This window comes from Podarcis bocagei (genome assembly GCF_964188305.1).
Source record: "Podarcis bocagei genome assembly, chromosome: 13".
NCBI classification, from domain to species: domain Eukaryota; kingdom Metazoa; phylum Chordata; class Lepidosauria; order Squamata; family Lacertidae; genus Podarcis; species Podarcis bocagei.
The window spans coordinates 19,610,614-19,635,470 of NC_138138.1; the positions used below are offsets into that span (position 1 = coordinate 19,610,614).

Consider the following 24,857-nt stretch of genomic DNA (forward strand, 5'->3'; position numbering starts at 1 on the left):
TGGGCCGGATCCGGTCCCCGGGCCTTAGTTTGCCCACCCATGCCTTGGGGGAACTCTTTCCAGAGCCAAAAAGGAGTACTGAATTTTCATTTATAAAAAGGGCTTTTAAAGGGCGGCCTTGTTTCCATCTTTCTGCTAATTTCCACTGATCCAGCAGCTCCTGCTCAAGGCACAGCTGCAGAGGCTGGTTGAAAAGGACCGGCAATCCTTTTCCCCCATGCGGAAGACCCATTGCTGTGCCTGAGATTGAAATCCTAGCTGTGCAGGCATGTCAACACTTCAAGCCCCCTACATCTCTGCGCCCCACAGCAAGCGATAATGGCTTGAAATCAGGCTGAGCCTCTCCCTTTCTCCATCAGCTGATGACAGCTAAGAGTGCGCAAACTGCAAACTTTGCGGCTACGATTGCTGGCGCCACACTACTGAAGTGTTCATCACAGGTCCTCCCCCCACCCCACCCACTGCGCTTCTGTATTGATTTCAACTCATTAGAATTCGCTCCCCTTTCATCTAGACACGGCTCACGCTCTTAATTCCAACGCGCAGAAGCAATGCGCCATTGATCTGAGCCACTCGGGGGAATTCTCTGCTGCTACAATCAAGCGCCTCCCGAGCTCTTCCATTTCCCAACGCATCACAGAGGTGCACGAACCTTCCCACAACCGGTCTGAGCAGAGGTTTTCCACGTTCCCTCTTCTTGCCAGCCATCAGACCATTACAGGATTCTTAGTTAAACACAGCACATAGTTAAACGGTGGAACTCACTGCCACAGGAGGAAGGGATGGCTTTGGGTGGCTTTAAAAGAGGAGCGGACACATTCATGGAGGTATGAGGTTGCCCGTGGCTACCAGCCAGAACAGCTGTGCTATTCCTCCACAGTCGGAGGCAGCAATAATTCTGAATCCCATTTCAGGTGGGGCCTAATTAGGCTGAGAAAATGACACCCGTTTATTTACTTTTATCCTGCCTTTACCCACAAGTGCTTTCAGGGCAGCTAATACAGTGGTACCTCAGGTTAAGTACTTAATTCGTTCCGGAGGTACGTTCTTAACCTGAAACTGTTCTTAACCTGAAGCACCACTTTAGCTAATGGGGCCTCCTGCTGCTGCCGCCGGGCCGCCGGAGCACGATTTCTGTTCTCATCCTGAAGCAAAGTTCTTAACCTGAAGCACTATTTCTGGGTTAGCGGAGCCTGTAACCTGAAGCGTATGTAACCTGAAGCGTATGTAACCTGAGGTACCACTGTAAATCCGAAGGATCTCACAGCTGCAGCCCTTTATGTTCAGCAGGCATAGGCAAACTCGGCCCTCCAGATGTTTGGGACTACAATTCCCACCATCCCTGACCACTGGTCCTCTTAGCTAGGGATGATGGGAATTGTGGTCCCAAACATCTGGAGGGCCGAAGTTTGCCTATGCCTGATCTTCAGCAACATTCCTCTAAGGTAGGTCAGCCTGAGAGAAAGTAATTGGCCCTAAGGTCACTTAGAGCGCTTCATAGCAGAGTGGGGATTTGAACCCAGATCTACACACACACACACACGATCCTACTCTGGAACTGCAAAACAGTGGCCTCTTCTTCCTCCTCCTCCAGCACCACAATCGTAATATAACCTTCCACACGGGTTGGTTATTTATATATATATATAAATGTAAAGGTTTCCAATGACTCGTCTAAGTTGTCCCTTAGGACCAGAACAGCAGAGAACAAAACAAAGTTTTATGTTCAATGAAATGTGACCAAAAATATCCTTGGCGTAGAGTTTTCAGTGGGCTTACATAACAAAGGGAAGTGTTTGGCATAATCGTCTTAGGAAACACTGGATAAAATGTGGCCTTTGCAGTAACTGTACATCAAGGGATATGTATATGGGGGATACAGGCTCAATGCAAATACAGTGGTACCTCGGGTTACAGACGCTTCAGGTTACAGATGCTTCAGGTTACAGACTCTGCTAACCCAGAAATAGTACCTCAGGTTAAGAACTTTACATCAGGATGAGAACAGAAATCATGCTCCAGCGGCGCAGCAGCAGTGGGAGGCCCCATTAGCTAAAGTAGTGCTTCAGGTTAAGAACAGTTTCAGGTTAAGAACGGACCTCCGGAACGAATTAAGTTCTTAACCCAAGGTACGACTGTAATGCATCTGAAATAAAGTACAATGCCTACATTAGGAGTGGCCAAACCCCACTCCAGAGGTCTGGTCCAGTGCCACAAGCAAATTTTTATGACACCTCCTGCCTCAACACCCCACCCATTTTGGCGATATGATAAGAGAAAGCAGGCATAGTGCTGGGCTGAGCAGGGTGGGGGTTAAACTTCCCTTCCCAGCCCATTCATTGCCTGGCTGCAAACCAACCCCAAATCAAACTGGCCGATTGTTTGATGAGTGCTGAAGGGCGATAACCCTTCTCTTCAGCCGATCTTCATGAATTACATAGCTCCATCAGTAGACCATGAGACTCTTCATCCCAGGGTCATGGATTCGAGTTAAAGATTCCTGCACTGCAGGGGGTTGGACTAGATGACCCTCGCGTCCCCTTCCAACTCTATGATTCTGCGATGGGTGGCTCTGCGTGTGAGTGTCCTGTGTTGCAAGCACATGCAAGAGTGTGGGCCATGTCTGGCCACGTCCATTGCTGGCATGTGGCCCCTGGAGGATGGTGCAGTGTCTAGAGCATGGGTAGGCAAACTAAGGCCTGGGGGTCGGATCCGGCCTAATCGCCTTCTAAATCCGGCCTGCGGACGCTCTAGGAATCAGCTTGTTTTTACATGAGTAGAATGTGTCCTTTTATTTAAAATGCATCTCTGGGTTATTTGTGGGGCGCAGGAATACGTTCATCTCCCCCCCCCCCCAAATATAGTCTGCCCTCCCACAAGGTCTGAGGGACGGTGGACCGGCCCCCTGCTGAAAAAGTTTGCTGACCCCTGGTCTAGAGTGTTGGGACTAGGACCTGAGAGACCATGAAGCTCACCAGTGACATTTGGGCCAGTCACTAACTCTCAGCATGGACAGGGTTGTTGTAAGGATAAGATAGAAAGGGGAAGAAGCACACAAATCACCCTGAGCTCCTTAAACAAAAGGTAAAGGTAAAGGGACCCCTGACCATTAGGTCCAGTCGTGACCGACTCTGGGGTTGCAGCGTTCATCTTGCTTTATTGGCCGAGGGAGCCGGCGTACAGCTTCCGGGTCATGTGGCCAGCATGACTAAGCCGCTTCTGGCAAACCAGAGCAGCGCACGGAAACGCCGTTTACCTTCCCGCCGGAGTGGTATCTATTTATCTACTTGCACTTTGATGTGCTTTCGAACTGCTAGGTTGGCAGGAGCAGGGGCCGAGCAAAGGGAGCTCACCCCGTCGTGGATATTCGAACTGCCGACCTTCTGATCGGCAAGTCCTAGGTTCTGTAGTTTAACCCACAGCGCCATCCACGTCCCAAAGCAAAAGCTACTAGTAGTAATAATAATAATAAATTTTAAAAAGAAAGAAGTTAGTTGTCCCTGATCTGCATGATATTGTTATGTGAGGTGGGGAGCATTGCTCTGGATGATATCCTTGCATCCCTTTCAGGCCTGTGATCCAGTAAGTGTTAGAATCCAGTAGAAAAGGCTGGTGAACCTCTGTTAAGGTAGTGGCTTTAGCTGGTCACTTAAGTGCATCTCAACAAATGCGTTAGGTTGCAATCGCTACAACCAAGTGACTGTGCTCTCCAGGTGGGCTTTCCCCCGCACCCCCTCACCTAGTTGCTAGGTTGTGTGTGAGAACACTGAAAAGCTGAATGCTAGAAGCTGGAGGGGATAGATATAGATACTGATACCGATACCGATACAGAGACATAGATATATTGCTCTGTGCTGGATCCAAAGCTGTAACTAATGGAGAAGTGAGATCTGTCGGGGTCTTAAAGCTACAAGCTCCTCTCCCCTATGCTCAGATTGTATATACATGTAAATAAAGACATATACATGGGACACGGGTGGCGCTGTGGGTTAAACCACAGAGCCTAGGACTTGCTGATCAGAAGGTCGGCGGTTCGAATCTCTGTGATGGGGTGAGCTCCCATTGCTCTGTCCCTGCTCCTGCCAACTTAGCAGTTTGAAAGCACGTCAAAGTGCAAGTAGATAAATAGGTACCACTCCGGTGGGAAGGTAGACGGCGTTTCCGTGCGCTGCTCTGGTTCGCCAGAAGCGGCTTTGTCAGGCTGGCCACATGACCTGGAAGCTGTATGCCGGCTCCCTCGGCCAGTAAAGCGAGATGAGCGCTGCAACCCCAGAGTCGGTCACGACTGGACCTAATGGTCAGGGGTCCCTTTACCTATACCTAAAGACATATACAGTGCTTTTTTCCTTTAAAAATGTTTAGGGGTACTCTCATTTTGACTCAAGAAAATCACCATTTTATAGTTCAAATCAGGAAAAATAAATACAGTAAATGGACAAAAGTACAATGATGTTTAGGGGTATGCGTACTCCTGCATCCCCCCAGAAAAAGGCACTGGACATGGTATGTATTAAAGGTTCCCCAGTCTCTGCTGACCTTCATCCTTAAGGAAACCAAGTCCTGGGAAGGCGCTTGGAATAAATGGAACCTCTCCCTGCTCAAAGTTTGGGGTGACGTGCAGAAATCTCTTCCTCAGTGCTACCTCTCCTCTGCTTTTCCTACCAGTATTTGCTACACTTTGTTTAGCGACACAGCCTCAAAACAAGGAACATTCCTGTGCATTCACAACAATGGCTCTTGTGAGTGAGAAGAGACGTTTCCTTTTTTCCTGGCTGTTGTGCTGCCACCTCCATCTGCAATTTTGGGGGACCAGAGAGAGGCGGGAGAGACAGAACTGCTTTCTCAGGTAGTGGGGGAGAAAACTAGTTAAGAGTGGGTTTCTGGTCCGCCTTTTGGGCAAAAAAAAGGGGGGGCCCCCGAGGCAGCTCACAAAGCTTAACGCAAATACAAAACGCAAGCAATAAAATGCAACTTCAATTCTTGTAAGACAGCGAACTCCCAACATCTTTAAAACACACACACATACAAAATAAAATAAAAGCCCAAGTGACACCACACTTTGGTTCAGAATTGACCTGGGGGGCTGCCAGTGGCTGATCCCTGCCCTATCTGATCCAAACATGTTTTTCACAACGTAAACAAGGCTTACTCGAGTCAGAAAACTTTCTGCCCAACTGACACATCCTTGGCTCGCGTGCTGTTCCCTATATGTGACACTCACCACAATCTGTGTCTCATTGTCCGTCAAAGTGTCAATAGCCAGGCTCCCGCCAATTAAATCTTCGCTGATCCGAGTCCTCGTGTCTCTTGGAGAGGTGTCCCGCGTCTTTCTCTCCCAGGAATGAGGTTCTATCCCAACCGCGGAGACATCTCTCTGGGTCCAAGCTGTACGGAGAGGAAGAAAAGCGAAGAATGATTTTTTTAGCGTATGAGGAAGGCTCCGAGAAAACAAGGCCACATTCCACACCAGCCTTGCTTCCCATGCTCTGTGAGTGCTTCTGCCTATCTGAATTGTGCCCTTAAACTCTGATACTGTCTCTCGGTTGCCTGGATGGAAAACAGAGAGAGGGATGTGAGGCTGTCTGCAGGAATGACCCTGCTACAAACCTCCCTTCCCTGCCAGCCAAACCTGGGTGCATTAAATGCCCTTCATTGTCAAAAGGACCCTCACTGAACCACAAGAGATTTATTTACAAGTGCAGATGCCTCTTCCATCCCCCCCAAAACTGCTGCTTTGTTCTTTAGGTCATCCTTTGTGCATGGCCTTGTGGGGCGGGTTGTTGCAGAGATATACAGTAATTCCTTCTGTTTCCAAACTTCCAAGCAGAGTGCTGGGCCTTATGTAGCCTAAACAGGACCACCAATGGGCAAGAGGGAGGTATCAGGAGGGGAGATCCCAAGGCTTGCAGAAGTACAAAGCTGCCCAATGAGGACTGAGCATGCTCAGTGGGCATGGAATGCCAGGGTGCTTCCAAGCTGTCACTATTTTTCAGTGGGATTCAGTCACATACCGGGAAATCCAGGTTGTGCGATTGCAGTTGGATCAGGAGGTCCAGCACAACACATTCGCTTCCCCCAAAGTTATGACTCTTTGCAAAAATGAAAGTGGTGCAGAAATGCACCAGAAATGCATTTCCTTTGACACAACGTTGTTTAACCTCCCTGCGAAGAAATCAGAGCGAATGCATAATAAAGTGGCGCTGTGGGTTAAACCACAGAGCCTAGGACTTGCCGATCAGAAGGTTGGCAGTTCGCATCCCCGCGACGGGGTGAGCTCCCATTGCTCGGTCCCTGCTCCTGCCAACCTAGCAGTTCGAAAGCACGTCAAAGTGCAAGTAGATAAATAGGTACCACTCTGGCAGGAAGGTAAACGGCGTTTCCGTGCGCTGCTCTGGTTCGCCAGAAGCGGCTTAGTCATGCTGGCCACATGACCTGGAAGCTGTATGCCGGCTCCTTCGGCCAATAAAGCGAGATGAGCGCCACCACCCCAGAGTTGGCCACGACTGGACCTAATGGTTAGGGGTCCCTTTACCTTTACCTCCATGGAAACGAACCGGGATGAACACGCAATAAACAAGTCGTCTGGAAGCACCCTGGCTGTTTTGGCAGAGGAGAGGACATGGAAAACTGGATAGAGGAAGGATTGGCATGGGAAATTGTTAAGGAGGGCAGGGCTAGGGGCATACCTATGGGTTGGCCAGGTTGGTCCCCTGCCAATGGTGCAGGCCGGGGTGGTGGTGCAAAAATCATGCCTCTCCACTCTGGCTCGGCTCCTCTGTCAAGGGCTCAAGGGACACGGGGGAGAAAGCTCCTTGCCAAAGGAACCCAGGTATGTCTCTGGTGTTGACCCATTGGAACTTGGCACTGCAACATTATGTTGCAGGTCTCGCTCATCCTGTTCTGTTCCTTTCCTAAAGCCAGGGATTGGGATTAGTTCATTGACCCTCATGCGCAGCAACAGCAGACCGGATGCCAAGATTTCAGATGTTCAGAACGTTTGATGCTGGGATGGGTAGAGGAGAGCTGAAAATGAAGCAAGGGACCCCAAGTCCATAGCCTTTGGAAATAACTGGCATAGTCAGTCCCTGACCCCTGGCATATGGATTTGCAGCAAAGGCATGTATTTGACACACACACACACCAACCTCTTCCGGGCCCTTTATAAAATGCTTTTGGCGCCTGTCAAAGGGGTTTTGTCTCTCTCGTGCGTCACTGGGGCGCCTCAGGCAGCTCCAACTTGGCCTCAGTCACCCATCTGTAAAACGGGAATAGCACTAACCTACACCAGAAGGTTGCTAAAAGGGACAGACCTAATCAGGCCTATGCAGTACTTTGCAAATTAAAAAATGTTATATAAATGGCAATTAGTAGTTGCAAAGCATCTTGTTTATGAAATGCGCTGTATAGATGATTCACGGTATAATAATAGCTTACAAAATGAAGGTTTTTCTTGGCACAGGATTTTGAAGGCTTTCATTGGTCTGAAATAAATACATTCGGTGATAACTTTAAAACTCAGTTTTTGTTGCCAGGGGTTATTCCTAGAACATGCAAAACAACCAGACAGGCAACAGTGCCTCTGAGAAAGTACAGATGGCCTTTCTCACTCCCACCCCATATATTTGCGACAAGCAGGTTGGCTGAAGGTACATTTTGAGTTAAGAACATAAGAAGAAGCCTCTTGAGAAGGCCGCAAGCGGGGCAATGAATTGCCTCTCCTGAGTTGAGCATCTCTCCTTTCGGTACTAAAACTCTGGCTCCAACAAGAGATAGGGCAATACCCAGCCGACATGTATTCAGCCATTACCAGATACTAAACATTTTAAATGAAACTGGTGTACAAGCAATTCATCTTCTGAGCAAATAAGGGCCCATTCCAAAGCACAAAGTTCTGGTTTGCCACCTTTTGAAATAAGAAAAGTCACATTACGATCTAAAGAGCACCCTCTCACTATTTCTAGCGCACCAATTGACTCTAGAATGACAGTGAGATAATAATCACAGTGATTAGTGTGTCAATGACCAGGATTTGAACCTCCTTTTTGTATTATCCTTTTTAGAATTAAATTTCCAAAATTTCACGACTTCAAATCGAATAATTACATTGTTTCATAAACTGACTTCCTGCCCACAGCTGCAGTGTGTTTTCGTTCAAACCCTTTCCTACTGCGTTATATATCAAATTCTTCTCTATTACAGAAATTCCTATAATACAGTTACTTAATAGTTTTTCTACGGCTGCTCCATCTCGAATCTGGCCCGCAAATTCATTTGACTATAATACTTTCTCATATAGTCCATGAAAGGCAGGATTTTGAATCTCCACTGAGTCACAAAACATACAGTAGGTCACTTCTAGACTGCCTTTTCAGGTAGGATTCAACCATAACACCATCCAATCTGTGTTGCACAATTATAGCTGATTTCACAATTACAGTGGTAGCTTGGTTTAAGAACAGCTTAGTTTATGAACAACTTGGATTAAGAACGCTGCAAACCCGGAAGTACGGTAGGTGTTTTGGTTTGTGAACTTTGCCTTGGAAGCAGAACATGTTTCGCTTCCTGTTGAGTGTGTCCCATTTGTAAATTGAGTCCCCCGCTCCTATGGGAAAGAACACCTTGGTTTAAGAACGGATTTCCGGAACGGATTAAGTTGGTAAACCAAGGTACCTCTGTATAACAATCACCAAAAGGTCAGATTTTTATTTTTATTTTGCAATAGGGAAAGTGACAGGAAAATGCCCTGGAAAGAATGGGATAACACCTGCTTTGGCCCAACGTCATATAACCTCCCTGCAAACAAATCACCAGAAATGCTGAAAAAACACCCCGGTTGCCTGGAAGCACCTTGATTGAATGACCTTTAGTTCGTCATACACTCTCAGCCTAGCCTACCTCAAAGGGTTGTTGTGATGATAAAATTGTTGCGCACGGTGAGGGGTCCGTGTAAGCTGTTAAGTTGTGGGTGAACATATCAGACGACACAGCCATTCTTCAGACAGCTCTTGTTTATTCACAGGCCAGAACAGAACTGAACTGAAGGGTTCAGCCAGCCTGCTTATATAGAGCTCCACTAGAACGCAACAGTAACCATTTTCTGTAACTATCCAATCACCGAACGTCACTTTCAATCCCTTATTTGCATATGTGGACCTGAGTGAAAACTATCTACAGTATCCCCCTGCTGGCCCTGGGTGAGAACTTCAGTACATAACATAAGCTACCCTTAAATTCCTTGGAGAACGGTTGGGATTGAAAGATGCCTTAAGTAAACACATTGTGAGCTCGCTTTTAAAACTTCGTGCATGCGGGTCACCCGTTTAAATCCTTGTAACAGAGAGGCTTCTTCTGTGGCGTGCCAATTTAAATCAAGGTGCTGGCCACCATATCTGCCCACTAGAAATAAGGAACCAATGTCACACAGCAGACATGCTATTCTGGTCTTCCTCTCCGGAACCGCTCCTTCTTATGATGGTTGCCGTGGCATATATTCATCCTAGCCCTGCTTCCTTCCACAAAGCTGCATTTAGGCTGTGGCTTCTAGGAGGGGCCTGGGAATCCAGATGTTTTGCACTGATGCAAAGAGTAGTATGGCGATGGAAACAGGCCCTGGACACTTGCTTTTGGCAAGGGGTGGTGGGGTGGGAGGAAAAATAAGCTGCCGTAATGGAAAGGAAACCTTTTCTTTTTCTTTTTTGTAGATCAGACTTTTAGAGGCCTAGCTGGTTTTAAAAAGCATAGAGCCCACGAATTGATCCTGGATTATACTGGGCCATCAAATGTTGAGAAGGCTGGAAGCGTCCGCTTTTGATTTCTAAAACGTGAAATGAATATTATAGTCACGTATAGATTGTGTTCCATGTCCTGTCTGATGTGAAGCAACGGTTGGAAAAGCTGGGTAATGTTTAGCCTGGATAAGGCTGAGACTGAGAAGAGATGTGATAACCATCTTCAAATACCTAAAAGGCCTGTCACATGGAGGATGGAAGCAAGCTTGTTTTCTCCTGCTCCAAAGGCAAGGACACGAACCAACGGCTTCAAGTTGCAAGAAAGTGGATTGTGACTAAACACCAGGAAGAACTTTCTGACAGTAAGGGCTGTTCAACAGTGGGACGGTCTCCCTGGGAGGTTGTGGACTCTCCTTCTGTTATGTACTGAGTTGAATAGGATCCAAAAGGCAGCAGTCTGATTGGTCCTAGAACAACAGGATTCAGAATGCGGCAGTCTGATTGGTCCTAGAACAATAGGGTCCAGAATGCAGCAGTCTAATTGGTCCACAGGAGCCACCCAATCCAGCTCCAGGTGGAAGTGAATTCGCAACCTGATTGGCCTACAGGTGAATCCCGGAATTAGCCAATCACATGGGGCCCATTGGGTAAATAATGTATATAAAGCAGACATCCTGGGGGAAGTTCCATTCCTCCTCACTACTATGAGCTGAATAAAGAGCATGAAATCCACTCTCAACTCTGAGTATATTTCACCTTTTTTGGAGGTTTTTAAGCAGAGGCTGGGTGGTCCTCTTTCATGGACGCATTAGCTGAGATTTCTGCATTGCGGAGGGTTGGACTAGAAGACCCTTGTAACTCTACAATTCTAGGATTCTAAGTGTGCAAGCTTGACCCTGTGCATGCACTATACCGTGGACCCTCCGGATACAAATTAAATTCATTCCGGGGGCACGTCTGCAACCCGAAAAGTCCGTAGGCAGAGGCGCCGCTTCTGCGCATGCTGCAAAACCCGGAAGTATACACTTCTGGGTTTGCCGCGTTCGTAACCTGAAAGTTACGTATCCAGAGAGGTACATAACAAGAGGCTCCACTGTACCTTTGCAGCACTTTCAAAGCACATTCTTTCCCTCAAAGAATTATGGGCACTGTAGTTTACCCCTTACCGAGTTAGCAACCCTCAACAAACTACAGTGCCCATAATGCTTTGAGGGAAAGAATGTGCTTTAAAGATACAGTGGTACCTCGGGTTAAGTACTTAATTCGTTCAGGAGGTCCGTTCTTAACCTGAAACTGTTCTTAACCAGAAGCACCCCTTTGCCTAATGGGGCCTCCTGCTGCTGCTGCTGCGCCGCCGGAGCACAATTTCTGTTCTCATCCTGAAGCAAAGTTCTTAACCTGAAGCAATATTTCTGGGTTAGCGGAGTCTGTAACCTGAAGCGTATGTAACCTGAAGTGTATGTAACCCAAGGTACCACTGTATAGTGTGTATACAGCCTGAGAGTAAAAGAGTAGAATATGAATATATATATGCTTTCGTAGATTTTCACGGGTACAGGAATGCAGGTTTTGGTGTCTTCGGGTGTCTTCCCGTGTAAGAGTTGGGGTGTCTAGGCGACGTTTCGACGAGGTCTCACTCGTCATCTTCAGGCTGGTGCTTTCGGCTTCTTGTTACTAGAACAGAGCAGGATCTCAGTGTTTGAGTTCCTATAAATACTGCTGAGGGGGTGTGGTGTATAGCCTCCAACGTTCTGGGCAGAGAGGAAGTTCCCAGGTTAATGTGCCTTTTCTTCTTTTGTTCATTAATTACTTGAGGGATATCTTGAGTGATTACTTGAGTGATATTCTGAGTACCACTTAGGAGGGTCATTAGGTGTGGATTAGTTGCTAAAGCTTTCGTGTCTTGACCTCTTGAGCTTGTGAAGAGTTTTTCTGAGAAGATGGCTGTACTGCACTTAGTTGTGTTCTGGCTTGGCTTCGTGTATAGGGGCGAGCTGTGGTTTTGTGCCCTGTGCCAGCCAGATCTGTGTAGGGATTGCAGGGGGGTGCAGCATCCGGAGGTGCCACTATGGTTTGGCTACTGGATGGTGTCTGTAATTTATCTGTGGAGAGGGTCTGGGTTTGGGTCTGGTGTGGTTGATTGGAGATGGCGTTCTGTGTGCCTCTGGTTCTGGTGTCGGTTTTTGTGGGGAGGGCTAATTTCCAGATGTCTGGCAGGCGGGACGTGTCGTCACGCTTGTTCATGTTGTGAGGGTGTTTCTCTATCTCGATGGCTTCCATGATTATTCTCTTGTGGTGATGTTCCATGTTAAAGAGCAATTTGGAATCTGCAAAATTAATTTCGTGTCCTGTTTCTTTCATGTGTTGGTAAAGAGAGGAAGTTTTTTCTTCTTTTTTGACGGCATTCTTGTGTTCTGCGATACGTGCATTTATTCGTCTGTTTGTTTGTCCAATGTACGTGGCTGGGCAGACTTTGCAGGGTATTTCATAGACCCCTTGGTTTTCTAACTGGATTTTATCTTTTGGGTTTCTGAGGATATTGGCTATTTTTTGGTTGGTGCAAAAGGCTGTTTTGATATTGTGTTTATGGAGGATTTTGCTAATTTTATCTGTAGTGCCCTTGATATAAGGAAGGAGGGCCATGCCATTGTTTTCTTCTGTGTCTTGGTTTTTGGGGGGTGTTTCTTTTTGGATTAGCTTCGTAACCCTGTTTTGCTGGTATCCGTTGGCGATTAACACATTTGAGAGATTCTGTAACTCAGTTGTCAAGTGGTCTTTGTCAGCCAGGCGTTTGGTTCTGGAGATGAGAGTCTTGGCTACGGAGTTTATTTGTGCAGGGTGGTGGTGTGATTGTGCATGTAAGTAGCGGTTGGTGTGTGTTTTTTTCCGGTAGATAGTGTGTCCTAGGGAGCCATCAGGTTTTTTGTAGATTAGGACGTCAAGGAAGGGAAGTTGGTTGTTGGCTTCTATTTCCATAGTGAATTGTATTTTGGGGTGTAGGCTGTTGAGATGTGTGAGGAAGCTATCTAGTTTTTCCTTCCCGTGTGGCCAAATTACAAAGGTGTCGTCAACATATCTGAGCCAAAGTTTGGGTTTGTGTTCTGACTTGTCTAAAGCATTGGTTTCAAAGTGTTCCATGTACAGATTTGCGATGACCGGTGAGAGGGGTGATCCCATAGGTGCTCCTTCTATCTGTTTGTATCTTTGTATATATATATGAGAGTTATTGTAACTGGGTGGGAAATTGTTTGACCTCACCGGAGCATCTTGTCCTCTCCAATTGCAAAAATGCATCTCGAGCTTGGTATCATTGCTTCTGCCATTTTGAACATCAGCATAATATCATTTCCTATTGATTATATTTACACCCGGTCCTACCTCCAAGGAGCTCGCTGCAACAGACACGGTTCTCCACCCCTCACAAAATCACTGCGTACACAACCATATATATATTTTACTCATGGAACCGCATTCCTGCAGAATATCACAGAGTGGCAAACGACAAGACGAGAAAACAACAACAAAATATTCTGTTTTCCTTGGTAACGTCTCATGAAAGAAATGCATGATGCGACAGAAGTGACGTCATTTTCATTCAGAATTTTGCCGCCCCTGCCTCACTTCATTGGCTGCTGTTTGAGGGGGGCAGAATTCTGAGTATGATGATGTCACAACCTATCTTTCGTTTCCCAATCAAGCCTAGAAGGCCATTTGGCTTAGTCAGTCTCTATGGTTTGGCTGCTTTCCCTCTCATTTCCTGGCGTGAAAATATTAAGCTGAGACAGACTTTATGAAACAGGCAAACACTGAAAGGACCACGAGACTCATTCCTGCTGGCCACGCATTGCTGACTTTTCCTGTTTACACGGTTTTCCAGCTGAAATTGGGCTGCAGGCAAAGGATCTGGGCGAACTTGGGATGTTTTAAAGTGACGCGGCATGCCAAGTTGTTTTTGACTCAGATAACCTTTGCTGTCTATGAAAAGATGTTCTGGCCTTGTTGACTTGCTGACAGATGTACTAAAATTGTTCAGGTGCTTTCCAGGAACAAGGGGCCCTGAAATTTCGCATACACCTGGACGGAGAAACTCTGATTACAGAAGGATGTGAAGATGAGATGCTTTTGCAGAGCTCCCTCAAAAGTCCTGTTCATTCATTGCTCCTTAGGTGATGAACAATTATATGATAGTCATCCCCCAAGTTACATTTATTTAGTCTGAGTCTCTGCCTATCAGCAATACAGCTCTGTGGTCAGTTGACCCTAAGCTTACTAACCAGCAAGAATATGCCTTGTTGGATTTGGCTGCAATATGACACACAGAAGCTGAAAACAGACTCACTAACCCATCTGCAGCCGAAAAATGTAGTTTTTCTCTCAATCCGGAATCATTAGATCCTGCCAGCCACAATGCTGGGTGTGGTTAATTAATATGCATTTGAAAGTCCGCCCCTTGATTAGGTTATCCACACCTTTTCCTCTCCCTAGGTGAACAAAGGAGAAAGTGGTGTTTTCAAATGGACACACTGCAGGTTAATGTGGTAATCCACCTACAATGGACTTTTATTTTCAGATTGAAACCAGTTTCTCCAGAAGCACTTTTCAGGGGCAAAAAAATGCACTAGATTTATTATTATTATTATTATTATTATTATTATTATTATTATTATTATTATTATTATTATTATTATTATTTCTATACTGCCCTTCATCCGAGGGCCACAGGGCGGTTCACAGCGTAAAAACACAAAAATACATCACACCTAGACTGCATGTGGACCACGTAGGAAAAAACAAGTGCTCAGCATCCATTGATTGTAGGATAAGATGGCGTGTGTACACAATGGCTGAAGCTGACTAGACTGGCAGCTGTATCTTGCTTCGTGACTGGCAGTGGGATAGCAGCATCATGCACTGAACCTCAGGCTGAGAGCACACCATACCTTTAAAGTGCCTTCAAAGGATATCACCCAGCCCCAAGAGAACACTGGGAGCTGCAGTTTGTTAAGGGAGCTGAGAATTGTAGCTCTGTGAGGGGGTAAACTACAGCTCGCAGGATCCTTTGGGAGGGGGCTGCTTTGAGTGTGCTTGCAGTGTGTATAAAAGTGATGTGCGTGGCGCTGTGGTCTAAACCACTGAGCCTCTTGGGCTTGTCGATCGGAAGGTCAGTGGTTCGAATCTACGTGACAGGGTGAGCTCCCGCTGCTCTGTCCCAGCTCCTGCCAACAAAGCAGTTTGAGAGCACGCCTGTGCAAGTAGATAAATAGGTGCCGCTGTGGCGGGAAGGTAATCAGCGTTTCCGTGTGCTCTGGTTTCCGTCCCGGTGTCCCGTTGCGCCAGAAGCAGTTTAGTCATGCTGGCCACATGACTCGGAAAGCTGTCTGTGGACAAACACTGGCTCCCTCAGCCTGAAAGCAAGATGGGTGCTGCAATCCCACCGTCGCCTTTGACTGGACTTAACCGTCCAGGGGTCTTTTACCTTTACTGTCAGGGAACTGCCATCAGCTTAGAGGCAAGAGGTGGAAGAGCAGTTGTGTTACAGGGAGCCTCCGAAGATCTTGCGAAGCAGTTCTTCCTCTGGCTAGGAGAGAAGCCCCGCCTCCAGTGGAGAAGGGGCACAGGGAACAGAAGATGCTAGGGAGAGCCTCAACACTGAGCCTGAGCAAAGGGGATGGGAGGCAAGTCCCCCTTTGCCAGGGCCCACGTTGTGCAGTAGGTTTGCGTACAGAGAGAGGAGGAGAAGGATGGGGGTCACACGACTGTTATGCTGGGGAAGGTATACGGACCGCCCACTCCCAGATTCTGCTAGCGACTGAGCAGACATGGACTTGTGACGCTCTGCACTGTAAGATAGTTTGTACAGATAATAAAGCCTGGAAAAGACAGGTTGGAGTCTTGCCTGTTTGCTCTCGAGCAACCACACCATCACCTGACATTTACCTTTTACCTTGCAGTGTGTATGCAGCCTCGGTGAAGCCTAGTGGATACCTTCGTTCAGGACATCTTACCAGAAACCACCCAAAATGTGGATGAGTGATGGGATACCGAGAAGAGGATTAAACTTCGTGCAAGCTGAAACAACAGGAAGTCAGTAGGAATCAGGCTCTCCAGGTTTGCAGCCCTTGCAGAGGCTGGGGGCTTGTGGAGGCCTCTTCCTCCTTAAGACTATGTGAGTTCCCTCTCCTTGAATTCTCAGCTTTCATATCAAGGCAGTGAGTCTCCACGCTTTTAATTTACAGGGTCACAAAGAAAAGCCCACAGACAGTATTCTCCTCAATTGCTCACTAAGAAGTGATAGAATTAAATAACAGTAAAACACATCTTTCTGTTTGTTGTTCTGGCTGCTCTGCATTGATTTCCATCCCTGTTAGATCCTCACACCACAAACTCTTTGGCTACAGGCCCGAGGCTGCCACTCAAAGAAATGAATGTGTGACTCAACTACAAGGCATCAGAAGGGGGGGGAAATGACAAAGAAATTGTCTTCCTAGCTATATCTAGCTTTGTCTTGAACCCGGCAAGGTCCATTTCTCCGACAGCTGTCTCATGGGGCAGGCTCTGACACTTCTAATAGCTGAAAATCTTAAAAATAAAGGCAGAGCTAGAAGGATGATTCATCTGGTTTGCCTATTTCAGAGAGAAGATGCAAGTAGGGGATGTCATCCATGAGCTGTTCCGAAGTTTCCATGGGTATGAACGCATTGCCGCTTTCTCCCGTATGTTCCCACGGCTAGCTTTTGAAGCAGCATACACACACCATCAGCCCCAATCCTGTAGTTTCTTGAGAAATGTGACTGTTTGGTGTGGGTTTCCCGCCTGAAACCAGCTTCAACTGGCCTAGAAAACTTAAGCTGTGTTCACTTTGTATTTAAGCCTTTGTGCACATATGAACAGAAGGAAGCTTCGTGAATATGAGTTCAGCATGGAATTGCAGAGACAGGGAAATAATCCAAGCTATGTGCGTCAGGTGAAAACATCTCCTCCTCCTCTCTGTACAACAATACTGTGCAAATGCGACTTGAAATGCAGGCGGGGACAACCTCACTGTGTTTTAAGCCCCTAATGTGAACATATATCCTAAAAGTTACACAGTAGAACCATGGAACTGTAGAATTGGAAGGGACCCCAATCCCCAGCAAAGAATCTAAAGAATTCCTAGCAAGTCAGGCACGAATTCCCTAGATCAGCGGTTTTCAACCAGTGTGCCGTGGCACCCTGGGGTGCCTTGAATGATGGTCAGAGGAGCCATGGGCAACACTGGCTCCTGTCCCTCTTTCTTTCCCTCCCTCTTCTGATGGCCTCTCCCATCTCTGCCTCCCGAAAGCTTGCACAGCTGTTTGATGCAGCAGCCCTGGCTACAGGCTCTGCAGGCAAATTGTGCCTCTGGAGCTGGCCAGGGGGTGCTGGTTGCCAGGAGCTGAAGCAAGCAGGTGAGGGTGCCCAGCCAGCCAGTCAGTCCACCAGCCTTTGCTGTTGGGGATGGACAGACAAGTCCCAGGCCCCTGTGGGGCAGTGTGAGGAAGCACCTGTCTTTGGGGTGGGCAGCTCAGAGACAGGGGTGGCTACCTGGGGACTCCCAAGGAGAGGGGAGAGGAGGCTGGGGGAACACTCCACAAGGGAGGGTGATGGAGAAAGGGTGAGAGGCTGCCGCTCTGCAGGCAAGGATTGACATAACTGGGCTCCTGAGCCCCACAGGGGTGCCGCAGAAAGAATGTAGTTGGTCAAGGCAGCCGTGGACTCAAAAATATTCAAAATCTCTGCCCTAGAGGAAGGCAGGCCTAGAAAATAAAGTGACAGTGTGTGGCCTGTTGTCCCCTAAAGCTGTGGTCTCTAAATGAAGGGTGGCATATAAATTTAATAAAATAATAATAATAAGCTCCCAGCTAAAACTGTTCCACTGTATCATCAATTGTGTCTGTAGCTCATTCACAGGAAAATGACGTTTCTCTCACACAGTCCTTGGATGGTGAGTCTGTTCTCAGTTAAAGGCAACTCTCCTAATCTAAACTGGTTATTAATTCACTAACCGCAGCAAAACACCTAGCAGAGATACAAATTCAGGGGCAAGGCTATGCAATTAACCCAGATGCCAGCGCTATTTCAGGAGCTAATAACATCCTCCATACCATCAGGGTCTCATTCGCCCTTTCATCCCAAAACAGGAAAAACGGCATCACCTGCCAACAGTGCCTTTCTGCTGTCTATGTCGGACAAACAGGTCTGTCTCTGTGCAAATAAAGAAATAAATAGACACAGATCTTTCGTTTTCAAGGGTAACATTCATATAGGAGGGCATTTCAGCATCTCAGGACATCCTGCTGCTGACCTCAAAGTCCTCATTCTTCAACCCAAGAAGCATATCAGCAAATTTGATTAGACTCAGTCCGGACCTACACGGTAATCAGAAATGTGGGCTTCTTTCCTTCTACTCGTGGGAAACTAGTATAACAAAGCATAGCTAAATTACAACGGCTTCTGTGAATTGTTCAATCTGTTCTTACATTATATCAGACCCTCCTAGTGTCACTATTTTCCAGGGACAGTCCCAGATTTACAGAACCTGTCCCGGTTTCTGATTTGACCCTGGAATGTCCCGCTTTTCCTTAAGACCTCCCTATTTTTATTGGAGATTATTTTTTTTAATGGTATGGAGTTATGCAACACCCCTCCCCCCCCCCCAGCCAAGGAGATAAGTAACTATACAACTTTTAGGAGACACCTGAAGGCAGCCCTGTATAGGGAAGATTTTAAATGCTTAATGTTTAATTATGTTTTTATATATGTTGGAAGCCACCCAGACTGGCTGGGGCAACACAGTCAGAGGGGCAGGGAACAACAACAACAACAACAACAACAACATCCTATTTTCATGGGAGAAATGTTGGGAGGGCATGTTATATATATATATCTTGGTTCTGCATATGGCAAGTCACAAATTTCCCCCTTGCATTTCACTGCCTTTTGGCCCTACTGCTCATACACACTGACTGAGAACAGCGCTTTATGCCTCAGATCAAGTGGACTCTAGTCCTCAAAACAGTATGTCACAATGAATCTTAAAGCTGCCACAAGACTGTCTTTTTTTGGAGGGCTGTGTGTTCAAAAATGTGTGTATCATTTCTCCAAATCGTACCTTGTGAATGCAACATGGGATGTCTACATGTCTATGACACCTTTCCGCTCTATGATGGCTCAGTTCAATACATCCATAGGAGCTCCCACAATTTGAGAACATAAGGAAAGCCTTCCTGGATCAGCCCAAGAACCCATGCAGCCTCACATCCTTTTTCCAATGGTGATCACTCAGATGCCTCTGTAAAGCAGAGCTTGGAGGCAATTTCCCACTGCTACGGGTTGCCTTTCACTCCCCTAATCCTGTGGCACAATGGGTTAGTGCGCCTGGCTGCTAACCAGAAGGTTGGTGGTTCAAGCCCACCCAGGGACAGCTGTGGGCAGCATTCCTGCACTGCAGGGTTCGGCCTTTCTCAACCTGTGGGTTCCCAGATGTTGTTGAACTACAACTCCCATCACCCCTAGCTAGCAAGGCCAGAGCTCAGGGATGATGGGAGTTGTAGTCCAACAACATCTGGGGACCCACAGGTTGAGAACCACTGGACTGGATGGTGCTTAGGGGCCCTTCCAACTTGATGAGTCTATGAGTCTAACACCCACCCAGCAACTGGTATTCAGGGAATACTGCCTCTGAACCTTGAGGGTCCCATTTAGTTATCCTGCAGTTGCATCCCTTTTGTGCTCTTGGAGCAGTTCACAATTAAAGCACAAAAACAGCCATTAAAAAAACGCCGAAACTACGGATACAACCAGCAGGTGAAATGGTAAGGACTATAAATCCATTGCCTTCAACAACCCCATTTTAAAGCCATCTACACCTCTTGGCTGTCACAGTACATCTCGAGGCAGTGAATTCTCACTTCTTGTCGCTGTGTGCACAGTGCAAACCTGTTTACTGCCACACACGCACACAGGAGGAAACAGATGCACCATCTCTGTCGCTGCACCGACATGCCTGAATCCTGCTTTCATGCACAGAGGAGCTGGTCCCCATTCACACCTGCTGAAAAGTGCCCAAGTAGACGCTTCTGCACTTTTGCTTCCGTGCACATGCAAAAGCAGCGAGGGAACCGGTGCGTTCTCCTCAGGGCAGCCAGCACGACTCTTGCATTTCAGGCCAGCAACTTTGCCTTTAGCCCAAACTGTGGTCTTAATGAACCGCTCATCTCAGTGATTCATTACAGGCGCTGGCTGCCATTTCTCACCACCCACGGCGAATTTAGCTGGGCAGTTTTGTAACATCGATCTGAAATGCCACATAGATGGGAGTTGGTGGTTGCCATCGTTGTCACACACAACGGCACCTGGTTCTTTGCATAAACTCACTAGGCTGACAGAAGTACACAAACATACATATAACGGGATCACTGGCACACATGCATGGACTTTTATATTCTGCTATACATATAAGTGCAAGACATCCCGGCAAACGTCAGGATACAAGAACATAAAAATAACTCTCCCTACAATGCTTATCATTGAATCAGGTGGGCTGCCTGCCTTTTAGAAATAATATATTGTATGTGTCTTAAATCTCTGCATGGATCTGATATATATTCTGCTCCAGTGGAGGTGGGCTTGTCATTTAAGCCCCCAGCCAATCAGTGTAGTGCACAGCCAGCTTCTGCCCCAAATACACAAAACCACTTTCTTCCAATGGGTATCCTGGGGCAAAGGCTGTAAGCAGGAGCACCATTTGCCAAGGGGTGAGTCTGTGCAGCAGCTCTGCAGATGAAACATTTGGAGGCAACCTCCCTGCCACATGCTTGTTCAAAAGGGTGATTCACACGGCGAAGCCAATCCCAGTGGGTTCCTGCTGCGGGTTTAAGCACGGCATGCTGGATTTCCAACGCATGTGGACAGCGCAACCCAAAACAACCTGAAGAAAAGGAAACCTTTACAAAATTGGCTGAACCTGGCAAACCACGTCGAACCGTTTACAAAACCGGTGCAAAATTGCCAGAAGCACACGGGCGATTTGATGTGCACAGTGCTACGCAGGAACATTGTGAGGCTGTGCGCACAAGAATTGTGCAGAATTGTGGTGCACAGCCGTGACGAAGTGCACACACGGGCACCAGCACACCTGCTCACACTCATTGCTGCGAGCACTACCATCTGAATGCACACGCATGTGTTTTTGCACGGATGGAGGACTTTCATATACTGATAATATACCTGTCTGGCATGCACTTACTCTAAACCCTTTCTGTTCGCAGGTCCAAATAATTTCGGTACACTTGTGCACGTACTGAATCATGTACTCCCTCACCCCTATGCCCACCCAGCACAACATCCATCATGCTCACAAATGCTAACAGGCTTGCACATCACCTTATCATATTTGATCCTGATTTCGCACACCTGTCTATGCACCTTCACAGATCTGCTCCCTATTCACCATTGCCTCCTCTTGCATGCTCACACCTCTTCTCAAGCTGCCTGAGCATGCCCGGATCCCTGTTCCACTCACAGCTACACACCCCCACGCATGCTCTCTGCCATACACATCCCTGGCATTCACCCCACTTCTGTCCACACTTGGCACACAGTGTCACACGAGGGTGGCAGTGTCCCCGGAAGGTGTGGGTGGTACCTGCTGCTCGCCTCTCCTTTGCTGACCCCACAGCCTCCTCCTGCAGCAGCCAGAGCAGGACGAGGGCTCCCCACGAAATCTTCAGCGATTCAGGGTGCATCCCTGTGACCCTCCAAAGCGCCACCTTTTCTTGGCAAGAACTTTCCGCTCTGCCTCCCCAAGCAGTTTCTCCCCTCGGCTCCCGGGCTCCCTCTCTCTCAGCAGTTGCCACCTCCAGGCTCCTGGCGAGGAATGAGCAGATCCCGCAAGATTCTTCCTGGTCTGTGACGGAATTCGACTGGCAGAAAACCCAGCATTTGGGGGCTGCAGCAAGAAACTGTCAAAGCTCAGCTGAGCAGGGCTTGGAATGGGAGGGAGGGGGAGAGACAGAGAAGCAAAGGAGGTGGATGAAACAGGGGGAGCGCCTGCCCTCTGGTGGCCAGTTGGGAGCATAGCCATGCAATGCTCTTCAGTGAGAAATGAATGCAAAAATAGAAAAGGGAAGTCTTGAGGCATTTTCGCATATTTGGCTTAAACCAATTTGCGCCTAAACCGGCCTGCAACACCTGCGCTTCGCAGTTGCTGTCCCATGTGATACAAGTGGGAAAGATGCTCATATCCACGTTTGTCTTGTGTGAAACTGGTTTCTGGGTTGGATCCAGCACCTTAAATGGGCAGGATCAACACTTGAGCTTTAAAAAACAGGGGTGGGGAGGAAATGCTCTCCTTAGCAGACAACTTGGATCAAAAGACATCAACAGGGTGTCGTAAAATTAGAGTTTCCTTTCTGCAAGGCCTTTACCTTGTATTTGGCCCCAGACTCTTTCATTTCCCTGAGACTCAAAAGGGGAACACTGTCACTTCCTTAATCTGTTTTTTATTTCTGGCCAAGCTAGCAATAAATAATAAAGTGTGGTCCTGGAGTTGGTTACAAGTTCCCCATTCCATAATAATAATATTAAATACCCTGCCCATCTGGCTGGGTTTCCCCAGCCACTCTGGGCGGCTCCCAACAGAATATTAAAAACACAATAAAACATCAAGCATTAAAAACTTCCCTAAACAGGGCTGCCTTCAGATGTCTTATAAAAGCCAGGTAGTTGTTTATTTCCTTGACATCTGATGGGAGGGCGTTCCACAGGGCGGGCACCACTACCGAGAAGGCCCTCTGCTTGGTTCTCTGTAACCTCGCTTCTCACAGTGAGGGAATCGCCAGAAGGCCCTCGGCGCTGGACCTCAGTGTCCGGGCTGAATGATGGGGGTGGAGACGCTCCTTCAGGTATACTGGGCCGAGGCTGTTTAGGGCTTTAAAGGTCAGCACCAACACTTGGAATTGTGCTTGGAAACATACTGGGAGCCAATGTAGGCCAAAGCACTAAAAATGAAGGCAAAATTCCCCTCAACTCTAAAGCTTGCATGTCCCTGAACTCCCAAATGTATTGCATTGCATATTGTATATCTCCACGACTGGGGACTCACCCCTTCAAATCACAACAATAAAGTTATTCAGTCAGGGTCATTTGGCTTGCAGAATGCTCATAAATGATGATGACATCTTGAAATTATTTTTTAAAATGGAATAAGTGGGGTTGCTCACCACAAAATCTGCCCTGGGTCAGGACAAATCATACAGCCAAGTAAACAGGTGAGTGACACCTGCAAGATGCATCCTGTCTTGACCAGAGCTTCCTGTGGATACATGGCCTGGAGAAGGGCATCTATGCACAACAAAAATGGCAGGAGTAAATACGTAACCACAAGTAACAAAACCACCACAAAATGTGCTTTCAACTGCATGAATGCAGCGGGTGCCTTTTGATGTAATCTTTCAACGTTTGCTGAAAACTTTTCTGTGCCACTAGGCTTATGCAGGCAACTAAGAAAATATTTCATAGTTAATGTTCTCTGGTATGTCTGGGTTTTTTTTAACCTGGATGTTGTTGTTTTTTTGTATGTGTGTCCATATTTGTGTACAGTTGTTGGAAACTGCTTTGATATTTTTTATGATATTACAAATACTGTTATAAAGAAATAAATGCATAAAACGTCTTGCCCTTTGCCATGTAGAATTTCTGCCAGCATGCAGTTGCAAAATGTTCTGGAGCCCTACCAGGAAAAAAAAAATTGTCATTTCACCATAGAGGCTTAATGAGGATTTGTAGTCTTGAATAACAACTCCTAACCCCTCCGTGGTAATGCCATTTAGAAGATGGGTGTGGAAGAAAATGGTAAGGAAAAGCTTTGCAGCACCTTAAAGATCAGCACATGGCAGGTGCTTTTGTGAACTCAGGTCATAATAAATGTCCCAGTCTGTAAGATGCCACCACACTCTTTGCTGTTTCTCCTGCAAAACAAACCGTCTCTGGAAGTTGTTACCATGGGTGCAGAAGTGGCTCATTCACCTATTTGATGTTTTCTGCGACACAATTAGTCACAGCGTGGGGATGTTTTGGTGAGTTCTCTTCACAAAGTGAAGCGAAGAGAAGGAGGAGGCGGAAGAAGAAGAAGAATTGAATGACTAGGACATGAATGAACTGTAGCATGGGGCCTAGCAAGTAACAGGAGCTAATCCTCAAGAAGAAAAGCTGGAGCACAACAGCTCACCAGGAAGCTACAGCCGCCATCTCCTAATCCAAGAATGGTAGGGCAAGCAGCAGATAACTACTGTTTTGATACATGCATACAAGACTTCGACATGGGAACATGGGGAGAGAAGGCCTGGTCTTTGCGCAAAGAAGGATGAGCACAGAGGACACTGCCTGGGACTAGCATCACATCCACACCAAACGTTTAAAACCCATGGCTTCCCCCAAAGAATCCTGGGAGCTGTAGTTTGTTATGGGCTTTGGGAATGAAGTTCATGACAATTTTTGCTCCCATCACACCACATGGATGGAATAGGATGCCCCTATTTTCATTGGAAACAGGCAGATGGCCTTCTCCATAGTGGTGCCTGCCCTGAGCAGGGCTGGGTTTAGGTTTGATGAGGCCCTAAGCTACTGAAGGTAATGGGGCCCTTTATACCGGTATGTCCAGCTGTCCTTTGTCAACAACAAATTGTTGCTGTTTTTTGTGTTGAATATACGCTATATGGTAATTTATGGACCTAATAGGCAATCAGTCCATGCAGAATGTAGGCACCCTATATATAGAAATGAGCAAACCAGTGATATTTTAGGGAGCAGGGTAGCAGGCGGGGCCCATTACTTACATCATAGGAGCCTGCACAACACAAAACACTGTTGCTGTATGTAGGTTTTATTTTATTTGTTATCTTATATTTATCTTATATAAATATAAGATTGTTTATCTTATATTTTGGAAATGTACATCCAGGGTTTTTTCCTTTAATTTTTTTTTGGGGGGGCCCAAGAGAGTGGGGCCCTAAGCTATAGCTTGTTTAGCTTATACGTAAATCCAGCACTGGCCCTGAGGAATGCCCCCCCCATTCCGATGTGAACTATTTGACTTTTAGAAGACACCTG

General features: G+C 47.0%; 1 protein-coding gene and 1 long non-coding RNA gene across 3 annotated transcripts in view; one reads left to right on the forward strand and one right to left on the reverse strand.

Moving 5' to 3' along the window:
- The window catches only part of PLXDC1 (plexin domain containing 1), a 75,890-nt gene extending 54,157 nt beyond the window's left edge, over window positions 1-21,733 (reverse strand). For both annotated transcript variants that reach the window (XM_081166543.1, XM_081166542.1), the window contains exons 1-2: window positions 21,394-21,733; window positions 5,222-5,385 (exon numbers count right to left, since the gene is read on the reverse strand). In XM_081166543.1, the coding sequence (XP_081022669.1) occupies window positions 5,222-5,385; window positions 21,394-21,493 (264 nt within the window). In that variant the 5' untranslated portion in view covers window positions 21,494-21,733. The remainder of the gene's footprint in view (window positions 1-5,221; window positions 5,386-21,393) is intronic.
- LOC308571413 lies at window positions 13,440-16,045 on the forward strand. The gene is made up of 2 exons (XR_014001403.1): window positions 13,440-13,894; window positions 15,680-16,045. It is a non-coding gene; the product is annotated as an uncharacterized lncRNA (long non-coding RNA).
- Window positions 21,734-24,857: the final 3,124 nt, after the last annotated feature.